At 39.7% G+C, this 22,983-nt stretch overlaps 1 protein-coding gene across 1 annotated transcript in view; it reads left to right on the top strand.

Annotated features, from left to right (window-relative positions):
- Positions 1-22,983, top strand: part of LOC137268866 (cytochrome P450 3A29-like) — a 29,387-nt gene that overhangs the window by 3,502 nt on the left and 2,902 nt on the right. The window contains exons 2-13 of the mRNA XM_067803444.1: positions 3,755-3,851; positions 5,019-5,068; positions 6,351-6,447; positions 7,564-7,683; positions 8,434-8,522; positions 14,850-15,001; positions 15,800-15,936; positions 16,760-16,844; positions 19,341-19,498; positions 20,373-20,461; positions 21,233-21,370; positions 22,558-22,714. Of these exons, the coding sequence (XP_067659545.1) occupies positions 3,755-3,851; positions 5,019-5,068; positions 6,351-6,447; positions 7,564-7,683; positions 8,434-8,522; positions 14,850-15,001; positions 15,800-15,936; positions 16,760-16,844; positions 19,341-19,498; positions 20,373-20,461; positions 21,233-21,370; positions 22,558-22,714 (1,369 nt within the window). The remainder of the gene's footprint in view (positions 1-3,754; positions 3,852-5,018; positions 5,069-6,350; positions 6,448-7,563; positions 7,684-8,433; positions 8,523-14,849; positions 15,002-15,799; positions 15,937-16,759; positions 16,845-19,340; positions 19,499-20,372; positions 20,462-21,232; positions 21,371-22,557; positions 22,715-22,983) is intronic.

The raw sequence follows: 22,983 nt of genomic DNA, 5'->3' as shown, positions 1-22,983 counted from the left end.
TTTAAAGAGACTAAAGTTACAGCAACAATGTCAGGGGATTACCTCATTCAGGAATGTATCCATCAATATCCACATGCAAGAGTGAGTGAGAAATGCCAAATGGGCACCTGTCGGGTAATCCAAGTGGGGTTACCACTAACTAAACCTGTTATAAATTCATTAACTGACCATCAAGTGAATGATGGCAAATAACATATGTAGGCTTATACCATCAAACGTGGGTTACAGCAAGGAAGATGTAATCTCTGCGTCGCATACAGCCTGAAAACACTTATGTTAAAACTGTTTTTAGGATACCAACGGAACAATGGAAAATTTACATATGATTTTTGTGATGACGGCTGGGCCAGCCCTCAAAACTATCTAAATATATAAAGTTTTGCAATCTATTGGACTTATAGGAAACAAATAGCTTGCTAGCTACGTGCCTGTAGACATCATATTTTTTACATGAAATGATTAAATATCGAGGTCAAAAACACAGAAATGGGATCAAATTGGATCAGTCACTATACCATCCAGGCATCAGAAAAAAACTACACTGCTGGGATATTTTATTACAAACAGACAAGGAGTACCAGGGATATTTTCAAATAACGGCATGTGATGGTCATCCTCACTGTTTAGGGTGAAGAAATTCTGCTAATGTGGACAGGAGCCCAGTCCGTCACTGTCGAGGGAGCGAGTGCTGACCAATTTGCAGCTTGGTTTTGCAATAAGACCATTGGCGAGAAACTTTATTCGCTTTGCATCAGGGCCCCTTTAAGTGCACTGATCGTGATCAAAAGTCAGTGATCAAGTGTGTCAAAAACAATCGCCGGACAACATGGGGAAATATTACAACGAAAATAGGACTCGAACATACAGTGAGAGAACTGTCAGAAGAAAAATAAATTTATTTAAAACATTTCAGAGTGGTTACGTGTTTACTTTATGCCAAACAACTGTTTGTGTATTAATTACATGTAGTCCGTAATGTAAACAAAATTAACAATAGTGGTTAATTGTTTATTTTATGAGTATAGTTAACCATATAATTGTTTCAGTATTGACTGATTAGCTGTGATTGACTTCATCGATTGTCATTCTAGAAGTTGGATAGATGAAGGATGAGGACTATCTTTATGCATATACAACTTCTCATTCTAGATTCTAATGTCGTTGTCCGCCACATCATAATACAGTAGATATCATGATATCAAATATTGTATATTTCAGGTCATTTCAACTATGATGACCACACTATAAATTATTACTTTTGTTTCTTACAAATATAATTAATAATAAAAATATCAATATGATCAAGCATATATTAGTTTGTATGACATAATGTTCTTTTTTAACCTATGGCCCTTTTGACTTTCTGTTGGTACTTTTGACTTTCCTTTTGCCCTTTTGACTTTCTCCATTTTGTCCCTTTTGACTACAACCCTCTTTGATGATATGGGTGTCACCTTCAAGGGGATTGGAACTCTTACCCCAGTAAATGGTGCTGCAAAGTATATCCTTGAAAACAATCTTTGGCCAGTTACAGCCCGTCATAATACAAACGAGATATATATGTAATCATGGACGATAATGCTTCTGTACATCGGGACAGAAATGTGAAAAAGTACAAAGAAGAAAGAGGTATTATTGAGACAGATTGCACCCCTCACCCCATCTCCTGATCTCATTGTAATTGAAAACATCTGGTAAAAAATTAAGAAGTGGTTGCAACCTGTCGCACATTTCATCACCTGAGCAATATTCTGCATTTATGGGAAATTCTCTCACTGGATAATGTTAGAGATTTATGTCAGAATTGACCTGACCGTGTTCAGGAAGTGCTGCATATGAAGGGTCAACAGACAAAATATTAAGGTATGTAAGACTTTCAAGCGAACATCAAAATCCCGAATACTTTTAGGCCAGGTATTGTACTTTGGTTTGTTGAGGGAGTCCCATCTGGGATTCGAACCCACACCCTCAGAGTTAGGCAGCCTATAACTGCCAGCACATAACTGTTTTAGACTTGAAAAAACTGCATTTTCATAAAATTAAGGACTCCTGTCTAAAATTGGATTTAACGAAACTAACTAATGTTTTCAAAACACTGGTGGGCTGAAACCAGTTGCTGAAACAGGACTGGCATCAATGGGAAGAATTATAAATGTTTGTTTGACAATAGTTTCAATCATGTTGTTAATAAATTTTTGTGATCAAAATAGTTTTAATTTTCTCACACAATGTACAAAATTAGGTCCTTACTCAAAGGCTGTTTTGTTTGTCATCCATGCCGAAGTATGTCACTACACATCAGTAGGGCTTCTTCAGGCATTTTATAATTTTCTCTCAAAGTTACTAATATGATATATAGAAAATATCACTCAAGTGTCTGTCTACTGATATCAGTTATTTCAACACGACTTGATAAAGTTACAAATATCCGAGGCTTGAGGATATATTTACTTTTATCACAGACTGTTCAGATAATTAATATCAGAAGACACAAGAATTAGATTCTTTTTTATAATAACAAATCACTGTTCATCAATTTTCAATGAAAAATCTCTGAACACTTGACTACCATTAGACTTGCAATGTCATATAGTTGTGATGTCATCAAGTTCATGATGTCATAGCATTGTCAGAGCAATGTACCAACTCTACTGTCAAAACGATATCTCCTTGGAGATAGTATTTTGACAGTAGGGTTTGTACAATGCCCTGATAATACTCACACAAGCAGTATCTCCTGTGGAATATAAGTTTGGATGATATTTATAAATAATCATTTGATACAGAGTTAATGGTTATTGATCTCTTTCAGATGTGTATCAATGGCAGCCCATGCTGAAACACCGCAATCCTTAGTATTTATTTGCCATGAAGTAGGGGATCAGTACACAACAGTCAGTGAGTGAATATGGCTTTACGCCCGTTGTAACAATATTCCAAGAATATCATAGCAGGGAATGCCAGAAATGGGCTTCACATATAGTACCTATGTGGGGAATCGAACCCAGATCTTCAGCATACTGTGCGAACGCTGTACTACTGTGCTACGTCACTGTCGCTAAGGACACAACAGAGGCCCCACATATGAATACCCTCACTGGAAGCACAGCTGCAGTGATCAGGATAAGCACTGTTACCCTTACAGATATATGTACAGAAATGTACACTGAACAAAGTCACAATACATACACGTACAAGGTACCCTAAACAAAAGACAAGTATATATTCCTGAACTCAAAACCCAAACCACTTCATTATTTATATGGTCCTTTCAAGACGATGAGGAACATTCTGTGAATCATGATGCATACAATAGTAATATGTTTCTTAAGAAATACAATAGCATGACATTTCTGCATCACACCAATGGAGGCTCCAATATGGTATGTTTGCCCCTACCTGGGGTGCTCAGCATTAGTAGGTATCTCAGTGAGCTAGTACAATAAGACTCATTAAGATTGGGGGTAGAAGAGGTCTTCAGCAACCCTTGCTTGCCACAAAGGCGACTATGCTAGTCGTGAGAGGTGACTAACGGAATCGGGTGGTCAGGGATTCAAGGGATCATGTCAACAGTTGCCAATTGCTCAGATTGATGTTCATGCTGTTGATCACTGGATTGTCTGGTCCTGAATCGATTATTAGCAGATTGCCGCCATAAAGCTGGAATATTGCTAACCTAATTCATTCATACAATATATAAGGTATAATGAAAGTTAAATGGCTGTTTGGCTAAGTGATCTGTTTTTTTTTTCAGGTTGGGTAAACGTAGGCAACGTCTATTGAAAGACTATGGGATACCTGGACCGGAACCCAATATCATCTTTGGATCCCTTCTTACTCTCCTCAAGGAGGTAAATGTCGTACTTCCATTTAATCATAACCATTTGCTATTGCAATCAGTCACGATCTGATGTGCGTAGTTGTGTCCCTTGTGTTATGAAGGTAAAAGGTTGAGCTTCATGTTAGAAATCTGTATCAGGAACATTTATGCATTACACTGCTATAGGCACACGGCCTTGAGCAGGATGTCAGATGTGAGTAGTCCCCCTTAGTATGTACTGGTAGCTCACAACTGGTAATATCAATAATACTATGTCTAGTATGCATCTGGTTGTCCAGACATACATATGTTACGTCTTATGTATACCAGAATCCTATGGTTCCAAATTATTAAAAATCTTGATTTGTTTGCACCATTGGCTCACACATTATCTTTCACACAACAGCTGATATTCTGTAGTATAACAGTAAAACTGTTCAAAGTGGTATTAAACCCTGTTCCCTTGCTCGATTGTTAATAGAAACATGGCTTACAACAGACTAAACAAATACCTCTTTGTGGAAAACTATTAATGCATTAATTAATACTATCCTCTTTGGATGCTGAAGGTGCACGTGTGGCACTGCTTTATTGGCATGTCTGTAGGAAGGTGCCAGTGTAGAAAGGTACCAATGTAGGAAGGTACCAATGTCAGACTCCAGACTCATGCCAGTCTCCATATCTCCAGGGTATACGTTCCATTAAGTCTCCGCTATGTATGTTGGACAATCTATTGCTCACTCAGATAATTTTATTACCTCCCTTGGCTGGTTTTTCCACCCAGTCATGGGTCTACACTTGGAAATTGAGCATACCAATCACTTTCACTTTTTAAATTATCTAACCGTTTAAACATGGTAACACAAATCATGCAGGAGAACTCTGACAGAGGCAGAAGGTGTTACTGCTTATAATTTTTCAGACCTGATCCGTAGATGTGTCCGGGGTATAGTGAAGGCTTATCAGTAGGTATACCCTGGAGATATCGTGGATGGACTCATGCTTATTATGATTGTCTCCTCCTTATAGTGGAACACTTGTATCCCTTGTAGTTAACTTGAAGCACAATAAGAGTCAGGAAAAGTATATAAGGTCAATATCATTTAATTCATTTGCGATTAGTAACAGTTACACATCATTGTGTCCATGTTATTCTGTATCAATGAGGGTTCAAACACAGACCATATTTATGTTTCAGGGGATTGACTTTGAAAACAAGAGGGGGAAACTGTATGGAGACGTATATGGGTAATGATTGAGAAAATGTTCAGTATTTGTCATCCACTTCCTCCTGATGCATAGTCCATCTTGCAGTCCCCGAACTGGTCTTCAGCAGTCCATGCTTGTCATAAGAGGCGGCTAACGGGATCGGGTGACCAGACTCACTTACTGGTTGATACATGTCATTGTATCACAGTTGCATAGATAATACTCATGTAGTTGATCTCTGGACTGTCTGGTCCTGATTCAGTTATTTACAGACTGTCACCATGTAGTAGGAATGTTGTTGCTGAGAGCGTTAAAAAACAAACCAACATTATGTGTACGACTTAGATCGATGCTTTTTGCTGTTGATTACTGGATTGTCTAGACCAGGCTCCATTATTTACAGACCGCCAACAATATTGCTGGAACATTGCTAAGTGTAGTATCAAACAAAACCCAAGCACCATTTTCAGAAATGTGTCATGTGTTGCATTTATATGAACAATGCAATATTAAAATGTAAATACATGGGAGACGTGTGTGTGTACTTATGAGGGAGTGAGGGAGATATTTTTGTCTTTAATTTTGTTAAATATCTGGATCCTATTCACATCACCCATCACCCACTCTCAATAATTTGTATTCATTATTATAGGTACGTACATTAAGGGAAATCTGATAACTTTTCAGTTGTAATTTTCAAGCATTTGTGACCAACAAGTGTCTGAACATGCCAGGCCATGGCTAAGGACTGCGAGTCCTCGTCAAATCAAACACTCCAAAATACATTAAGGGAAATCTGATAACTTTTCAGTTATAATTTTCAAGCATTTGTGACCAACAAGTGTCTGAACATGCCAGGCCATGGCTAAGGACTGTGAGTCCTCGTCAAATCAAACACTCCAAAATACATTAAGGGAACCTGTAAAAAACAAGCCTAGCTATTGTCGAAGTGTTGATAGCTGTACAAATTTCTTTGGCCCATTCTCAACACATTGGCTGCAATCAAAGTTAAGAATTCTTAGGGCTACAAATGTTTTGAGAATAAGGGCTCAGGTTATAACGGATCTTTAGTAACCCATACTTGTCATAAAGATGTAAAATGGCTGACTGGGTTGTCATCATTTCCCAATAAATCAATGCTCAGGATGTCAGTCACCAGATTGTCTGTATTCCTTAGGGGGCATAACACAATGAAAAATCAAACAAACCTTTAGGAGAACAGTAGACCCCAAATTTACTCAAGTGCAAAACTATAAGAAAGTATTGATATGTCGACATGTGTCAAGTGATTTTTGTTCAAAGGTTTGCATGTACTTTTCAGATTATATATCGGAGGAATCCCGATGATTACCGTAGCTGATCCTGACATTTTGAAGGAGATTTTGATTAAAGACTTTCAAACTTTCATGGACAGATTGGTAAGTTTTTTAGAATTAATATACTCATGGTAAAATTTGAAGCAACACCTGTATTTTGAGACAAGGCCTATTTCTTCATGTTTCTATAAGAATGACAATTAACGTGCACTTGTCTAAAATGATTTCCCAATACATGTTTAATCATCTTGTGCCCTACTTCAGTGATAAAAATGTGTGTTGAAAGTAATCATGATCATATAAAATGTTGACTAATTGATGAATGTAAGCAGTTTCCCCCCAAAATACCAAGCTGCAAGTCGTTGCTACTTTGTTTTCAGTCTGATGCCAGATAGATGTAATAATGATGAGTGTGGCGTTAAACAACAAACATATAATTTACTCTGTATTCAAGTGTCACTTCTTAAGTCGAAGTTTTAATTTTCCTCAGTTTGTCATCTCAGAAATGATGTTTTAGAGACATTGTCAGAGAATTCAGAATTGTCAGTTATCGTTAAAGTTATCATTCACATATCTCCATAGCAACAAAACTGAAAGTATTGGGCTGAGTAATCTCTACGGTCCTGAATGTGTTTCCTTGTTACTTTTTTTTCCCTTTTCATTTGATTGTGCGTCAACTTTGTTTGGCACCAGCATGTTTTCAATAGTCAGTTTACAGTTATATACACCCAATGGGTCATCTCCACTGCAGTTGTGAAGAACTAGCATAGAACCAAGTGTCACTTATCTATGACATAGGACATCATGTTATTAATACTTGATATCAAATATCAAATTCCAGAGGTGGGATAGCCTCATGGTTGAAGCATTCACTCATCAAGCTGCAGACCCAGGTTCGATTCCCCACATGAATAAAACATGTGAAGGCCATTTCTGGTGTCCCCTGCCATGATATTGCTGGAATATTGCTAATTTGAGAATTTAAGACAACCCAGGTCAAGTAACAGTTAAAAATTAAACTCATCGAAGCTGCAAGTCTGCACCCATTACAATGTAAAATAAAATATTTTTCTGTACAAAATTGATGAACAAAGTGGGTCACCCTGACTAACCATAAATTATGACTGTGGCTCATAATATCAATCACAGATTTGATCATTGATTGATTGCAATCATATAGCTGAATATGAGTATCAATGACAAAAGTACTTTTTCCAGGGCTTTAATGATCTCAACGATTACCCACTGATCACTAATGTGTTCAATGCACAAGGAGCCACCTGGAAGAGGCTGAGGAAAATCATCAGTCCAACATTCAGTGCAGGCAAACTCAGGAAGGTATCTCTCTCCCTCTCTGTCTCTCTCTCTTGCTCTCTCTCTCATCGTCATCAACGTCCTCTTCCCTCTCTTTAATCTCTTGCCCCACTCTCTCTTTCTCTGTCTCTCTTGCTCTCTCTGTCTCTCTCTCTGTCTCTCTCTCTCTTTCATTGTCAGACCCGTGAAGGTCCCGGGGTAGAATAGGCCTTCAGCAACCCATGCTTGCCGTAAAAGTTGACTTTGCTTCTCGTAAGATCCGACTAATGGGATCGGGTGGTCAGACTAGCTGACTTGGTTGACACATGTCATCGGTTCCCAATTGCGCAGATTGATGCTCATGTTGTTGATCACTGGATTGTCAGGTCCAGACTCGATTATTTACAGAACGTCGCCATATAGCTGGAATATTGCTGAGTGTGGTGTAAAACTAACCTCACTCACTCACTCTTTCATTGTTAACAACTTACTTTTCCCTCTCTTTAATCTCTTACCCCACTCTCGCTTCACTCATCTCTCTCTTTCTTCTCCTGCCTCTCTTCTCTTTCATTCCATTTCTCCCTCAAAACCTTGACTATATCAGTTAGTAATATTGATGACTTCAAACCTTGACTATATCAGTATATTCAATGTACTATAGGCCCGTAGCCTCTTAAGTGCAAATAAAGCATGTGACTGAGACTATATCAGTTAGCACTATTGATACCTTGAAACTTTGACTATTTCAGTTAGCAATATTGATACCTTGACTATATTGGTATTTTATTTTTGCAGATGTGCAGAGGATTAAATCTTTGTGCCAAAAAACTGACAAAGAACTTTGTTCGTGCAGCTGAAAATGGAGAAGTAGTTGATTTGAAACAGTAAGAACTCCATCAATCATAAAATGGGAGTAATGGGAAAAATATGAAACATGTACATATTAAAACTGAAGCTAGAAATATAATATATATAAAACATATTCTTATTTGTTATAATGATAAGAGGGAGGATCAGTGAGAGATATTGGCGCTTAAAGCATTTGCTTGTCAGAAAACCCCGGGTTCAATTCCCCATGGTATGGAAACCTCAATTTTTCCTTATCCTAACTCTTAATTTCTTAACTATATACCTGAAATCCCTTGAAGTTCCCCTCTAGGGAAATACACTCACCCACGAGTAACCTCCCCTAGCCCGTGCACATGGTCACCTGATCAGCCATGCTTGTCACTATCTCCCTATCACCCGACGAGGGCAGCTGGAGGCACCTGTTTTTGTTTTTTTTGTCCGTTAACTAAATTTCCTCATATGTGGTATTTGGCTTATTATGTGTATCATACTTTATCAATTTTGTAATTATTAATTTAGCGCATATTTCATCAACTGAGACTTATTGATGAAATCGTGAGTACAGTCTAGATTACGGCTGTCAGTGGTTGACTCGCACTTAGTCTGTCTGGCGTGTAAGCCCACATGTTCTTCTAATATTCGTAAATTTTGCAGACATATATCTGATTCAGAACTTACTTCATATACTCGGTCTGTTTACAGACATGCGAGGGACAGGCAACGTCAGCTTGCATTAGCCATGTCTAAAGCGAGTGAATTAAATTCGGGTAACCGTTAATCGGTCTCTGCTGAGATTCATTCCAGTGATATGTCTGGCGTTTCTCCAGGGTTATGTCTGGGTTCCTTCAGAGACAGGGCCATCACAGTCTAAGAAATCTTGATTGTCAAAGATGAAGTCCTCTTTTTCCAAATCATCGCAGAATCATTATGCTTCAATGAAGAAATCGTTTGGGGAAGAGATCGTCCCTCTACAAGATCGACATATCTTCGACGAGCCACTGTTGATTCTACGCAGCGAGCAAGATATTAACCAACGTAAACAATGTCTGTCGTCATCTAGATCAACACCTCAAAACCCTTATGAAGATTGTCAGACAACGCTGACTTCATCAGCAACCTTAATGGAGTGGCGGATTGAAGAAGAAAGAAGACTGCACTCTTCAACGTCGCCTCTGGCTCAGCATGAGCACTCATCTAGATCTGCACTCACACCTGAAGATGAAGAGGAGGTGTATGCATGCACCTGCTCGAGAAGATCGTTACCAGCGTCCTTGTCATCTTGTCGCAGTTCAGAGAGAGATCCACCCACATCAAGTGGAGTGCATCCGCACGAGTGGTTACACTCACATGAGTGAGGATTCTCGCTCGCGTGAGTGCACTCGTGGGTTTACTCATCAACACAGAAGATCTTCTTCGGTCTCCTCCAGCTCATCAAAGGCGCCGTCAGCTGTCATCATCCCCTTCAGACTTGGACTCACATAAGAGGGATCGACGGCATCCAGCGAATGCACTACACACTCAGAGGGGGGAAGATAGATACTACCTAGCGTCACATCACGGATGGCTTGGACTCCAACGAAGTTAACACTTACAAGATGAAGAATGACGACATCTATATGCTATCGTTCCCACCGATAGGTCTGATATCTACGATTCCTGAGACGTTATCTACGACGTTCAAGTCAGCAACCAAATTTCAACAACATATGCCGCCGTTCAACACTCGCCATTTCCCTCTTCATCACATGGAGCCCTTCATCCAAGCACCAGATGTAGACAAAGCATACAAAGTCATCAGTACAGCCCACAACAGATCTTACAAGGTAGATGACAAGAGGCTTGCTCAACTCGACATCACTACAAGATGCACCTTCTTTGGACAAGCTCAATCTAGAGCCATCAACAAGACTCTCATCATAAGGTTCAGCAATCCTGCCAACGAGGAAGAGAGAATGATCCTGTCAGCGCTTGTCACTCAGAAGAACGATCAGTAGTTTATGTTGGAACACCTAGCCTCTACTACTGGGGGTCTGAATCTACTTCGTCGACAAGGTCTTTTGTCAGTCTCATCATGGATCGAGAACTTCACAAAGCCTTTGTATCAAGCCCTGTGGTCAGCGCCTACTGTCTTTGATGGGAAGATCGAAGAGGTAGCAAGGATGGTTGCCCATGACTCCAGACAAGTCATGATGATCTAATCCATCGACACCTTGACATCAGTGCTCAAGGAGACAAGTCAGTGCTACACCAACAAGTCCATTCTCTAGGGTACAAAGAGCGAGGGATAAGAACGTTAACGCTCGAGGAGAGAAGTCATCTTTTTTCATTGCCCCTATGGAGGAAACAAGTGCCCTCAGACGTCCGGCTGTTTGTCTAGGGATGGAAGGGAAGGTAAACATTGAAGATCAGGCTCAGAACGACTGGAGTCTTCCACCCCCAGCCGTTCCTGTACAGCCGTCTCAAGTGGGTGGATGTCTTCAACTCTACTGGAAGAATTGGTGAATTGGAATTCTGCGAGATGGCTACAAGATTCCTCTGGAAAATACCCCACCACTCAGATTTAGACTACCAGCTCTCATCATCTATGCAGAGAATCAACTAGACAAGTTGACTGATGCCATACCAATGCTGTTGCAGAAGGGAGCAATAGAAGTAATACAGCCACAGAGTCTGACCCCGGCTCTTACTCCCCAATTCCCACTCATATACAGCATGAAAGAATTCAACAAGAAGTTTCTACAGAAACCAGAGCGCTTCAAGATGTTACATCTTCCTCAACTAAGACTCCTCATCTGTCCAGAAGATTATCTCGTCAGCATAGATCTGCAAGATGCATACCTACACATCCTGATACATCAAGAATCCAGGAAATATGTACGCTTCCTTTTCAGTGGTCAGCACTACAAGTGGTCCAACCATTTGGAATATCTTCTACCCCATTGCTATTAACTCGGGTAACCAAGCCCATCGTCAACTATCTACACATGAGGGGGCTATGCAGCGCTTTCTACCTGGATGACGGGATATAAGCGGATCAAGAGAAACAAAATCAGACTACAGTTAGACTTCACCATCAGGCTACTAAAACAACTGGGATGGTTAGTAAATCATCTGAAGTCAGAATTGGAACCTCAACAAGATCTCAAGTTCCTTGGGATTCGTTTCATCACAACATTGAATCAGATTATCGTCCCAGAGGACCGGTGGCTCAGGATTCAAGACATGATAAAGCAAGCACTACTCTCTCTGTTGACACCAATGGCAGTGTCTCCTAGGTCTCCTCATGTCAGCACAAGACATGACCAGAAGAGGAAGACTACAGCTGTGTTCGCTACAGCGCTTCTTGAATCTTCATCTCAACAACAGTGGTCAGATTCCGCTCCCTGACAGTGTGAAGCCCTTTCTACTTTGGTTGACTCGTCGATTGAATATCTGCACAGGGACTTCTATGTTAGAGCGTGCATTCAACAACCATCTCTACGTAGTTGCATCTCTTCAAGGATTTGGATCAATCTCTACACATCAACCAGTTGGAGATGAAAGCGGTGATTCATGCCATCCATCACTGGTCGACAACACTAGGGGGACGAGCGACTGATGATCCACGCAAACAACTCAACAGTCGCTTTCAACACAAACAAACAAGGGTCACTGAGATCGCCATCTCTACTACACCAGACGCTCCAACTTTCTGACATAGTCGGCAGTCCTAATCTCCAAATAAAAGCATGTCTCATACCACGAGCCTGCAACATCATGGCAGACGCTTTATCTCGTCCTCTTCGTCCATCACCAACAGAGTGGATGCTGCGTCAGGAGGCATTTCAACTAATCAGCCAGACATTTGGATCGCTGCAAATAGACACGGTTCAACAAACAGACAACAATCTATGTGTCACCGGTACCAGATCCGTTAGCCTGGGCAACAGACACTCTCAGCATTCCATTGGAAGGACTAAACATGTTTGTGTTGCGTTTCTCCCTCCAGTACTTCTACCAAAGGTCATCAAGAAAATCAAACAAAATTTAAGCGCCTACAACTGACTATGGTCGTGCCTCACCGGCAACCCATCAGCGTTCTGACTTCACGCGTGGACCGTATCAAGACCTGCTTAAAACACAGAGGATACTCGGTGAGAGCAGCCAAGCAGTTACCTTAGCCTTACCGAAATCACCCTATATAATGACAAGTGGAAGCGATTTGAGACATATGCCAAGAAGAAAAGCATCACGGTGATGAAGGCGACACATCCTCAGATAGCAAATTATTTGTCTCATCTATGACATTCCAGAGGTCTGAAAGGCTCTACATTATCTACATATGTTGCGGCACTTAGCTCAGTCATCACCATGAAAACAGGGATCAAGCTGACTGAAGTACCCGATCTACACAGATTTAGAGCTCCCACGTGGGATCTAAACATTGTATACCAACATCTCACAAGTGATACATATTAACTGCTCAACCAGACCTCATCTGAAATGCTAACTGCTACACTGTTTTTACACGCCTTGGCTACAGCTGCATTATGTCTAGTCAGAGCGCTGAAGATATATCTCCCTGACATACCAAGTCTAGAACACAACGTTTCAAGCACCTATTTATCCCTATATCTACTGAGACACCTATGGAAGTATCCCGTAGCACTATCTCAGTGTGGATCAGAGGTGTTATACTGAGAGCCTAAAAAGCATCAGGACTGGAACCTCTGGGAGCCTCCAACCCACATAAAGTTGGAGCCTTGACCTCTACAGTAGCACTACATAGGAATTGCTCTCTATCAACTGTAATGGAGGACATGGTGTTTGCCAAACACTACCACCGAGACATAGCCATGGAGGACGTCACTGGCATTCATCAGTTTGGGCCTCTTGTTGTTGCTCAGCAACTAATGGTTCCTCAGAGGTGCTGAGTTTAACGTCCATGCACACGTCTCGAATAGACAAGCATGAGTGATTATGACCCTGTACTCGTAATGAAGATACTTGTACATGAAGAGGGGTCGCAACTAGTCTTGATTACAATATCTTGACATTTAGTTGCATCAGAAACTAGCAAGACGCTAGTTACTTTTGATGTCACCACGTTCCTGTCAACGAAGCCTTCTGCTGAAGATAAGTTTGACTGGATGTGATCCCCCCAGAATAAACAATGAATATTAGAAGAACAGGACCAAATTATTGCCGTTACAAGTTCCTGAAGGGATGGAAATAATGGACGTAATCTTTTAACAGCCAGCAGAATCCAGGGTGGCCTGACCCACCGCCATTTCTGTCAGATTCTGTAAGTAACTAAGCATGAGTCAGGATAAGGAAAAGTATGTAATTTTCTGAATAAAATTGATATTTTATACTTATCCTGACTTATGACGAAAGCCCTCCCAGCTGCCTCTCACAGGCACACTGAATTCTTATAATTCTCATGTTGGGGCGATTAATAAGGAGAGAGTGACAAGCATGGCCGATCAGCTTCAAGGGATTTCAGGTGTTCCACTATCTTTGCCAGGGAAAAGGAGATAAGCAATTAAGCATGAGTCAGGATAAGTATAAAATATCAATTATATTCAGAAAATTACATTTCTAGTGTCCCCACGGCACTGTGATATTGCTGAAATATTGCTGAAAGTGGCGTGCACTTTGAGCAACTTGTGGATGGAAAAAGCGCTAAGTATTTATTATTATTATCATAAGAGTTTTATACCTTTTTGCATGTACAACTTGTCAGTTGTCTGTCACTTGTAGATTAATGCTTATCACAGCTTAGTTTAGAGTGAGAGAGTGAGTATGGTTTTATGCTGCTTTTAGCAATATTACAATCAATATCGTGGCAGGACGCACCAGAAATGGGATTGAAATCGAAGAATCGAACCCAGGTCCTCAGCATCATGAGAGGACGACCATTTAGCTACCCCACCACCCCCTCTGAGCTCAGAGATCAAGATTATAATATTGTTTAAATGAAAGTGAGATGAAACCATTTGTTTAACACCTGATGTCATCTCTCAATTTCATTTATCCATTTTCACAGATCATTTATGTCTAATGGAGGGTGTATTGACACAATTTTTAAAATTTGAAAGTCTGAGCATTTTTTTGTATATTTTTTACATTTGCAATAGTCATGCAAGACTTTACACATTATCAGTTTTAAGTTACCATATGTTTCATATTTTTTAAAAACTTCACTACTAATGACTGGATAGTGGATGAGAGTGTTCAATCAACATGACAAAGAGCCAGGTTTAATTCCCCACATGGGTACAATGTGAGAAGCCCAGCATTGGCATCCCCTACTTGAATGATGCTGGAATACTGCTAAAACTGTACTCACTGACTGTATTAAATGAGGACGATCATTTCAGGTACTTTGGGGCCTTCACCATGGATGCCATTGGCAGCACTGCGTTTGGGATTGACATCGACTCACAAAACAACTTCAACAATAGCTTCATCAGAGAAACCAAGAAAGTGTTTGATAACGCATTTCTGGCCAATCCAGCTATTTTTCTGATAAGTATGTTTAAAAAAACATTTGATGAATGCAACACACACAACTTATATAAGGGCACACCTTAATGTCTGGAATTTGTATTTTAGTAATAATTGAAGCAGCATGTTACAACATTTTTTATGAAATAAGTAAGTACATGATTGAATCATTGAAGATTTGTTTTTACAACCTTTATTCATGATTGGTAGTTCAAAGATCTCCTGTGATTGAGTGAGTGAGTATGTGAAAATAGAGGATACTAAACGACCTTCCGTGTAATACCATTTTTATTAAATGAGTTAATGATTAGGTATCAGACGAGCGAAAGCGAGTTTGATACTAAATCTTTAACGAGTTTAATAAAAATGATATTTCACAGAAGCGAGTTTAGTATTCTGTTTATTACCCGTCAAAATAAATTGACAGAAACTGCCGTGAAATTCCCTACAGTGTGAGGACTCTCAGCTCTCTGCGAGTCAAGCAAGGTCTAGTAAAATTGTGACATTGGCATTAGCATTGTGATGTCACAACTTTAGACCATTTTGACGTCATACATCAAGCGGTATTACACTAGTGTAATATTGCCGTAAAGATATTACACTGCAGCATCTTCAACGGGCGAGTAATGAATGTATTAATGCCACTTCAGAAATATTGCAGTAACATTATGGCAGGGGACATCAGGAATGGGCTTCACACATTAGGAAAATCGAACCCTTGTATTAGATATGGTAGGCAAATGCATTATTCACTCGGTTACCCCACCATCCCTTATCCCACCTGAATTAGGGTTTGTCTGTAATGTGAAGTGACCTTTTTCAGCGTTGTTCCCTGAACTCACTCCCGTGCTGAAGATGTTTGGAATGACTGCTTTACCAAAGACAACCAACAAGTTCTTTACACAAGCTATCAGAGAAATGGTAAAACAGAGACGAAGTGAACCTGAGGAGGAGAGAGCTGTGAGCAAACCTTGGATTTTATCGTACTGAGAGAGTGAGGGTTTTCATGCCTGTTTTGGAATTGGTCTGCAGCAAACCATGCTTGTCGTAAGATGCGACTAATTTGATTCGGCTGCCAGACTTGCTGATTTGGGTGTCATTGTATCCCACTTGTGTAGATCGATGCTGATACTGTACAGTTTGATCACTGGATTTTCTGGTCCAAACTTGAATTTTAATGACCGCTGCCATAAAGCTGGAATATTGCTGATTGTGGTGTTTAACAAACAAACAAAAGTAAAACAAGCAAACAAAATATAGCAGTCATTCAGCACATTCAAAACAGGACAACAGTAACAATGGGTTCGTACCTTTCACCCATGTTTCCATTCAAACTTTGAGTCAATATTTTCAGCACATACTTCTGCTTTGTCACAAAATCTTTTCTGAGACTTGTCCAAGGGGCTGTTGGGTAGACAAGTGGTTGAAGGGTTCGCTTGTCATGCCAAACACCCAGGTTCAATTTCCCACACGGACACAATGTGTCCCCATCATGATAGTGCTGGTGTATTGCTCAAAGTAACGTGAAACCTTACTCACGCACTTGTCTTGTGCACACCAAATGAAATGAATGAATGAGAGTATTATTCCACTCAACTTTCAGCGGTATGACAACCCCAGACATGGGTCTCAAATATTGTACCCACTTTGAGAATCAAATCTTGGCATGTCGTTTGAACCACATCGCTACTCCACCAACCCTTTAATGAAAGTGAATTTGAATATGCCTTTTCATCATTGGTAGGTTCAAATGTAAGTCCTAACTGTCAGGTTTGTTTTTCAGAGGAGGGTTGATTTTCTTGAGCTAATGTTGAACGCCGAAGATGATGATGACCATCATGGCGACACTACAGAGAAGGCCGACAATAGTAAGTGACACAGTGTGGAGTAAATGTTTGTGTGTGTCTGATGGTTGCACATCCCTATTGTTGGTTTGTATTACAAGGGGGAATGCACGTTAAATGAAAGAAGAGAAAGTAGGTCTAAGTGAACACACTGCATGCAGCGCGCATGCATTTGTTTCACTGTTCCAACTAACTGCATTCACCCTTTATCATACACACCAATAATAGTAATTTAAGATTGATCATTAGTTGAACAACTTTTATCCTAACTTGTTTTAGCAGTATTTCATCAATAGGTGGACACCAGAAAGGGGCTTCACGCATGGTACCCATGTAGAGAGGTGAACCAGCATCTTTGGCCTCGATCTAAGTCAAGATTTTACCATCAGATTTAAGACAAAATTACTTCTAGGTCAAAAGTTGATCAATGTCAGAATATTAACATACCCCAAAACTTTGACTTTATTCTCGATGGCAATTGTCTTCACTGCTATAGTGAAAATAACTGGGTGGCAATTGTCCTGTTCCCCACTCGTACACAGTAACATAATCCTCACGCAACACCATCAGGATGAGTGAGTGGGTGAGTGAGTGAGGGTGAGTGAGTGAGGTTTCCAGCTTTGTAATGGCAGCTTTAATCACATTTGAAGAAACAAACCTAGTCCTGTTGCCAGATGGATGATTACTAATAATCCACTATGATACCCCAATACCACCATTAGAATGAAACAACAGGAAAGGTTTCTTGGCATTGATGCATCATTTTCTGTTGCCAAGAAAAGAAAATGTTTTTCACATCTGAAACGGACACTGCCCAATTGCTCTTCGGCATCAGAAATGTTCTTGGTGGACATTTATGGTGGGCAAAGGAAAACCCAGGGGCCATAGGCAATGATGGATACCTAGATGATCAAGTAATGAAGCTACGTAACAGTAACCAAAGCCATAGTAAAATATATGTAGTGATAGTAGGCCTAGATAATTCAACACCAGAATCTTCGTCAGCTAAGTAGTTGTGAGATAGAGCACCTGATTCATGGTCTGACAGATATGGTTCGAATCCAGAGAGACAAAATGTGTACTTTCAGTTTGATGACATTTTTCAATACCTGAATGTTGATGTTAAAGAATTCACTTTATAGAATACACATATAGAATGTCCCAGGGATTCTATATTGGACAAAATAAGTTTGGGATATTGGTATTTTTATGATGGATATTTCATCAGTGGGTCAATGAATGAACAGATCATTATTCATAATTTCAAAATTTACTTATATCCCTATATATATATGTATATACCTAATTATTTCTGTCCAGTATATAAGACCCTGAAAGGAGGTTTACCTGAGAAAAAGATAACCTCCAAAACGATGCAGATATGACATCTGAGGATTATATGTGCTCTGGTCATGAGGGGAACATGAGTTGATGTGCCCTTGACATTTGTTTAGGTATGTTTAAACAAACATTGACTGTACATAACCCATGAGCCTGGAGGGACCAGTGAACAGCGTTTGAAACAAACAAAACTTTTTGTAGCCATTGCAACATTTTGCTGATGACAAGAGTTATATCCCTCCCATCGATTTGCATTCACAAAACATCAATAATGTCCACACATATTACATGATTCAATGTTATTCAAGACAAATAATTTGAGATAAAAGAATCATTTGAGAAAAAGAGGCAAGAAAATGTTGCTCGCTTATAAACAGGATAACGTACATTGAACATAATAGAAGACCACTCAGACAATCAGAAAACAAAATTTATGGGTGTGGCAAGATAATTCTATATATTCATTGACTGTTATTCTTTCATAATGTTAATCCAAGTCACAGTTATTCATAGATGTACTGTTTTGTCAGTTCATTTGTCTGGCTCACTTCTTAACCTGTACCCCTGCAAGTGATTGAGTGAGCTTAGTTTTACACCACTTTTAGCAACATTCCACCATTATGGCATGGGAAACCCGGAACAGGAATCAAACCTAGGCCTTTGGTGTGTGAGTGGACGGAATAACCACTAAGCTACCATAGAAAGTGGATATCACACTGTAGGGTAAACATAGATCTAAACACACGTCATATATATTTTAATAGAGTAAAGGAGCAGCAGCTGCCATATTGGATTGTCGTGCCAACATTGACTCGTGCTGATTTCAGGCTGAAATGTACGCTAAGAATTCGGTGACATTCAAAACTATGGACATGTGCCTCTCAATTATACATTTCCCCACAAATCCTGCCTGATTTCCACAACATAACGCCCATTTTATTAACTTTTATATGTCCTCAAACTATAAAATCAAAACAAAACACCTCTGGGGTGATCGTTATCCCGCACTTGCAGCCTCTCGAGCGATCTCATTGGTCAGGTTCCTGTGTAAGCTACCCCCTCTCCCTGGTCCCCGATGAACCTCACTTGACAACATGTGGTTATGTATGCAAATAAATTACTCTCTGTCCATTGTGTCTGGATGTATAAGTCAGTAGTAACTGGATTATTTGTCTCCAGCACTGACGATGGATGAAGTGATTGGCCAGGCGTTTGTATTTTTCCTGGCTGGATACGAAACTACGGCAAGCACTCTGCACTTCATTGGTTACATCCTGGCAACTAAACCAGACGTGCAGGACAGGCTGGTGGAGGAAGTAGCATCAGTACTTGGAGATGTAAGGTTTCATTATAACTTTTAAATTATATCTGTAATAACAGTTTTTAGCTATATTTCATGATCGTTGCATCATGAGTGAGTGCTGGCTCCGCATTATCAGAGTAGCCAATCAGCTAAGTCAATGTTACAACCGAGCTTGTCAGTGTGTCAACAAAGATGGTGCTCACAGCTATGAAGGGAAATCATACAGGCAAGTTGTCAGGTCAGAAACAGTAAAAATATATGCAAGATTGATATACTCAACTTCCCAGCATAGCACCTGATTGGATAAAAAGCCAGCCAAGGGAGGTAATAAAATTATCAGGCCAAGCTATACATGCATCCAGAGTATGCTGGATATATCAAGGATAACTGCTTATAGGACAGGCTTAGTCAAGGAAAACGAAGAAAACTTGAAAAGGTTTTTTTGATGCAGAAAAGGGATGATGAGGTTGCTATACTGAAACTGTGAAAGTCTGGGTTAGAATTGATCTTCAGCAACCTATGTTTGTTGTAAATGGCAACTAACAGGATCGGGTGGCTCAGTCACTTGACACATGTCATCACATGCAAATTGGATTGATTGATGTTCCTGACATTGATCACTGGATGGGTGAAGACTCACTTATTTAGAGAGTGATGCCATATAACTGCAATATTGTTAAGCATGGCATTAAAAACAAACAAAACAAAACTGAATGGATTCTACATGATATAATTCAGGCAAGCTCTGAGAATTGATGTACATGTATGTAATAGAGTGTTTTAAGATGATGTTGATCATGACAGGTATGCTCTGCTCAAAAGGGTTTTGGACTACTTTGTCCTTTCATGTTTCATTAACATTTTCAAGTGGTGCGCATGTTGTTCATGTTTTGTTACTTCGTTTGCAGAAAGAGCCTGATTATGACAACATCCATGGCTTGGTGTACATGGATCGGGTGATCAACGAAACTCTGAGGCTCTACCCAGTAGTTCCAGCGTAAGAATCAGAAACATTTTTTATTTCGTGTTTTGGGGGAATTGTTGTGGATCAACTTTCCGCAACTTCCAGCACCTTGGCACCTTGTTGACTGTTGAGGCTTTGAGTATGTGTTCCAGGGCAAAATGCATTTCTTAGTATAGTCATATGGTTGTGAAGATCCTTGGTTAGAATGATCTTCAGTGACGTATACTTGTTATAAATGGTAACTAAAGGGGTTGAGTGCTCAGGCTCAATGACTTGCTTGATGCCTGTTTTGATGCCTGTTTCAATGCTTGCTTTGTTCATCACTGGATTGTCTGGTCCAGGCTCAATTATTTACAGACCACCATCATACATCATGAAATTGTTTGATGCAGTGTTTTAAAAAAGAGAAATAATGTCATGAGTATGATATGTTGCTTAGAGTTCTGAATGCAAAAGTAGGCCTTATAACAATGACAATATTCGTTTTGCTACTGGGTCGGAGAGCTTTGTATGATCTTCTAGCTCTTTTAAACAATATACTGTTCCATTGTATATTTTTTTATGCCTTTTACATGTTTTATTTCACCGCTAGCTGCTTCAGGATGACACAATTCCATCATTTTTAACCCTGGGCACTGAGACTCGTGGGAGGTGAATTGGTCAGATATCAGCTCTGAGGGACCTGTAAAAGAACCCCCATTCCCCATACTACTAATGTACTGTCAACTATGACTGTGCCCCAGTATCTGTACCACTCTATCATTCTTTCCATCTAGACAAAGTATGTTGATTTTGTTATTTCAGAGTCAACCGTTACGTTTCCAAGACAACCACTATCAAGGGATGGACATTTCCCAAGGGAGCATTCATCAACATCCCCATTGTCATCATGCACAGAAACCCAGATATCTACCCAGAACCCCAAAAGTTCAAACCTGAGAGGTAGGCATGTTGTCCCAGTAACAATAACTCCGATAATTTTTCCATGGTATCCAGGATAAACATGTGCCTGACTGACTGAATGGAGTAGGTGGTCAGCCTCATTGGGAGGCACATAATTATATATCAGTTGCTTGGATCAGTGTTTGGAGAGTTCAAAATACCTGCCTGCCTGAACACCCAGGACAGGTTATTTTCAATACGGGCAGCCAGAAATTCTCAAGTTCACCTGCCTGACAGGTTAAAATTTAGGCATGTACATGAAGATATTCATCTTATTTCAGGATAATAAATCATTATCAATTCATTGGTAAAATAAATCATGAATTCCAGTTGGATGATAAACTACGTCACTTGTCAACTATCTGGTTTTTTACGCTTTACAAACAGAAAACAACTTCATTAAAGGACTACTAGATGTATGTACTGTATTTCACAATCAGAATCAGTTGACAGTGATCTTTTAAAGGTACTTGTAACAATTTAGCTATTCGCATTGGGGAAGTTAAACAACATGACAGAAACGAAGTTTTTGTTTTATCATCAAATAGCCAACTTGGTATCCTGTTTAACACATATATGAATGTGGAGTAGGCACATACTATTTCTTGTAGCACATGTGGATAAAGCTATATTAGCTATAATTTGGTTTTGCTGGGTGGATTTTATCTTATGCTATTATTGCCCCTGTTAACCTTATCTGAAGTGAATACCCAGAGATTTTAGAGATGGTGGTTATCTAAAACTGTAGATACCCACTTGAAACTGGAAATACCCGCTTTGTTTCAATACTATGGGTATCATACTCATATGGTCTAAAGCTTATCTGGAACTCTGCTCAAGATCAAATACTTTTTGTACCCCTCTGACAAATGAAAACTGGCATGGCTCTCATGACTTAAAGATATGAATACACAATATTGTTTAGAAAGTGATCAAATGTGTTCGTGATTACAGTTTTTCAGTGAACAGATTCAAGTACAGTGGAAGCTGTCAAAACCAGCATCTGTCCAATCCAGCAGGTTGTCAACACCAGCATAAAATCTGAGTCCCTTCCATGGCTTGTACATTTATCATCATCTTCAGTCCCGATGAGTGCCGGGTTTAGACAGTTTCCACTGTACTCAGTAGCCATAGCTATTTAATTCTTCTGTATTACCTCAAACTATACCAGTAGACACATGTTACAGATTTGAGAAATCATCTGAGATCAACCCTATGCTCTATCAGCCATTTGGACAAGGACCACGACAGTGTATCGGAATGAGGCTGGCCTTAATTGAGGTCAAGGTTGCTCTCGTCTATCTGATCAGAAACATCCGCTTTGTCAGACTGGAGGACACACCGGTAAGAACATATTGAATGGTGCATTGTAAATTTTACTTGATTCATCTTGATATTTTTCTTGCCAGCAGATGGAACATATCAATTAACTCATGCTGATCTGTGGGTGACATTGAACTTATGCAGGGCACGATAGGCTTTTAGACTCATCAGATGTTGTCAAATGCTTTTCTTGATTTTACCTCAAATTGCAAATTAAGAAATGTTAAACTTACCTCAGTGTGAAATAACAGTAGTGTTGATAGATGTTGTTTGCTTGAAACTTTGTGATC

The sequence above is a fragment of the Haliotis asinina genome, chromosome 16 (assembly GCF_037392515.1).
Source record: "Haliotis asinina isolate JCU_RB_2024 chromosome 16, JCU_Hal_asi_v2, whole genome shotgun sequence".
Lineage (NCBI taxonomy): Eukaryota > Metazoa > Mollusca > Gastropoda > Lepetellida > Haliotidae > Haliotis > Haliotis asinina.
The sequence above is the reverse complement of the archived record's forward strand: the minus strand, read 5'-3'. Positions and strand labels throughout refer to the sequence as shown.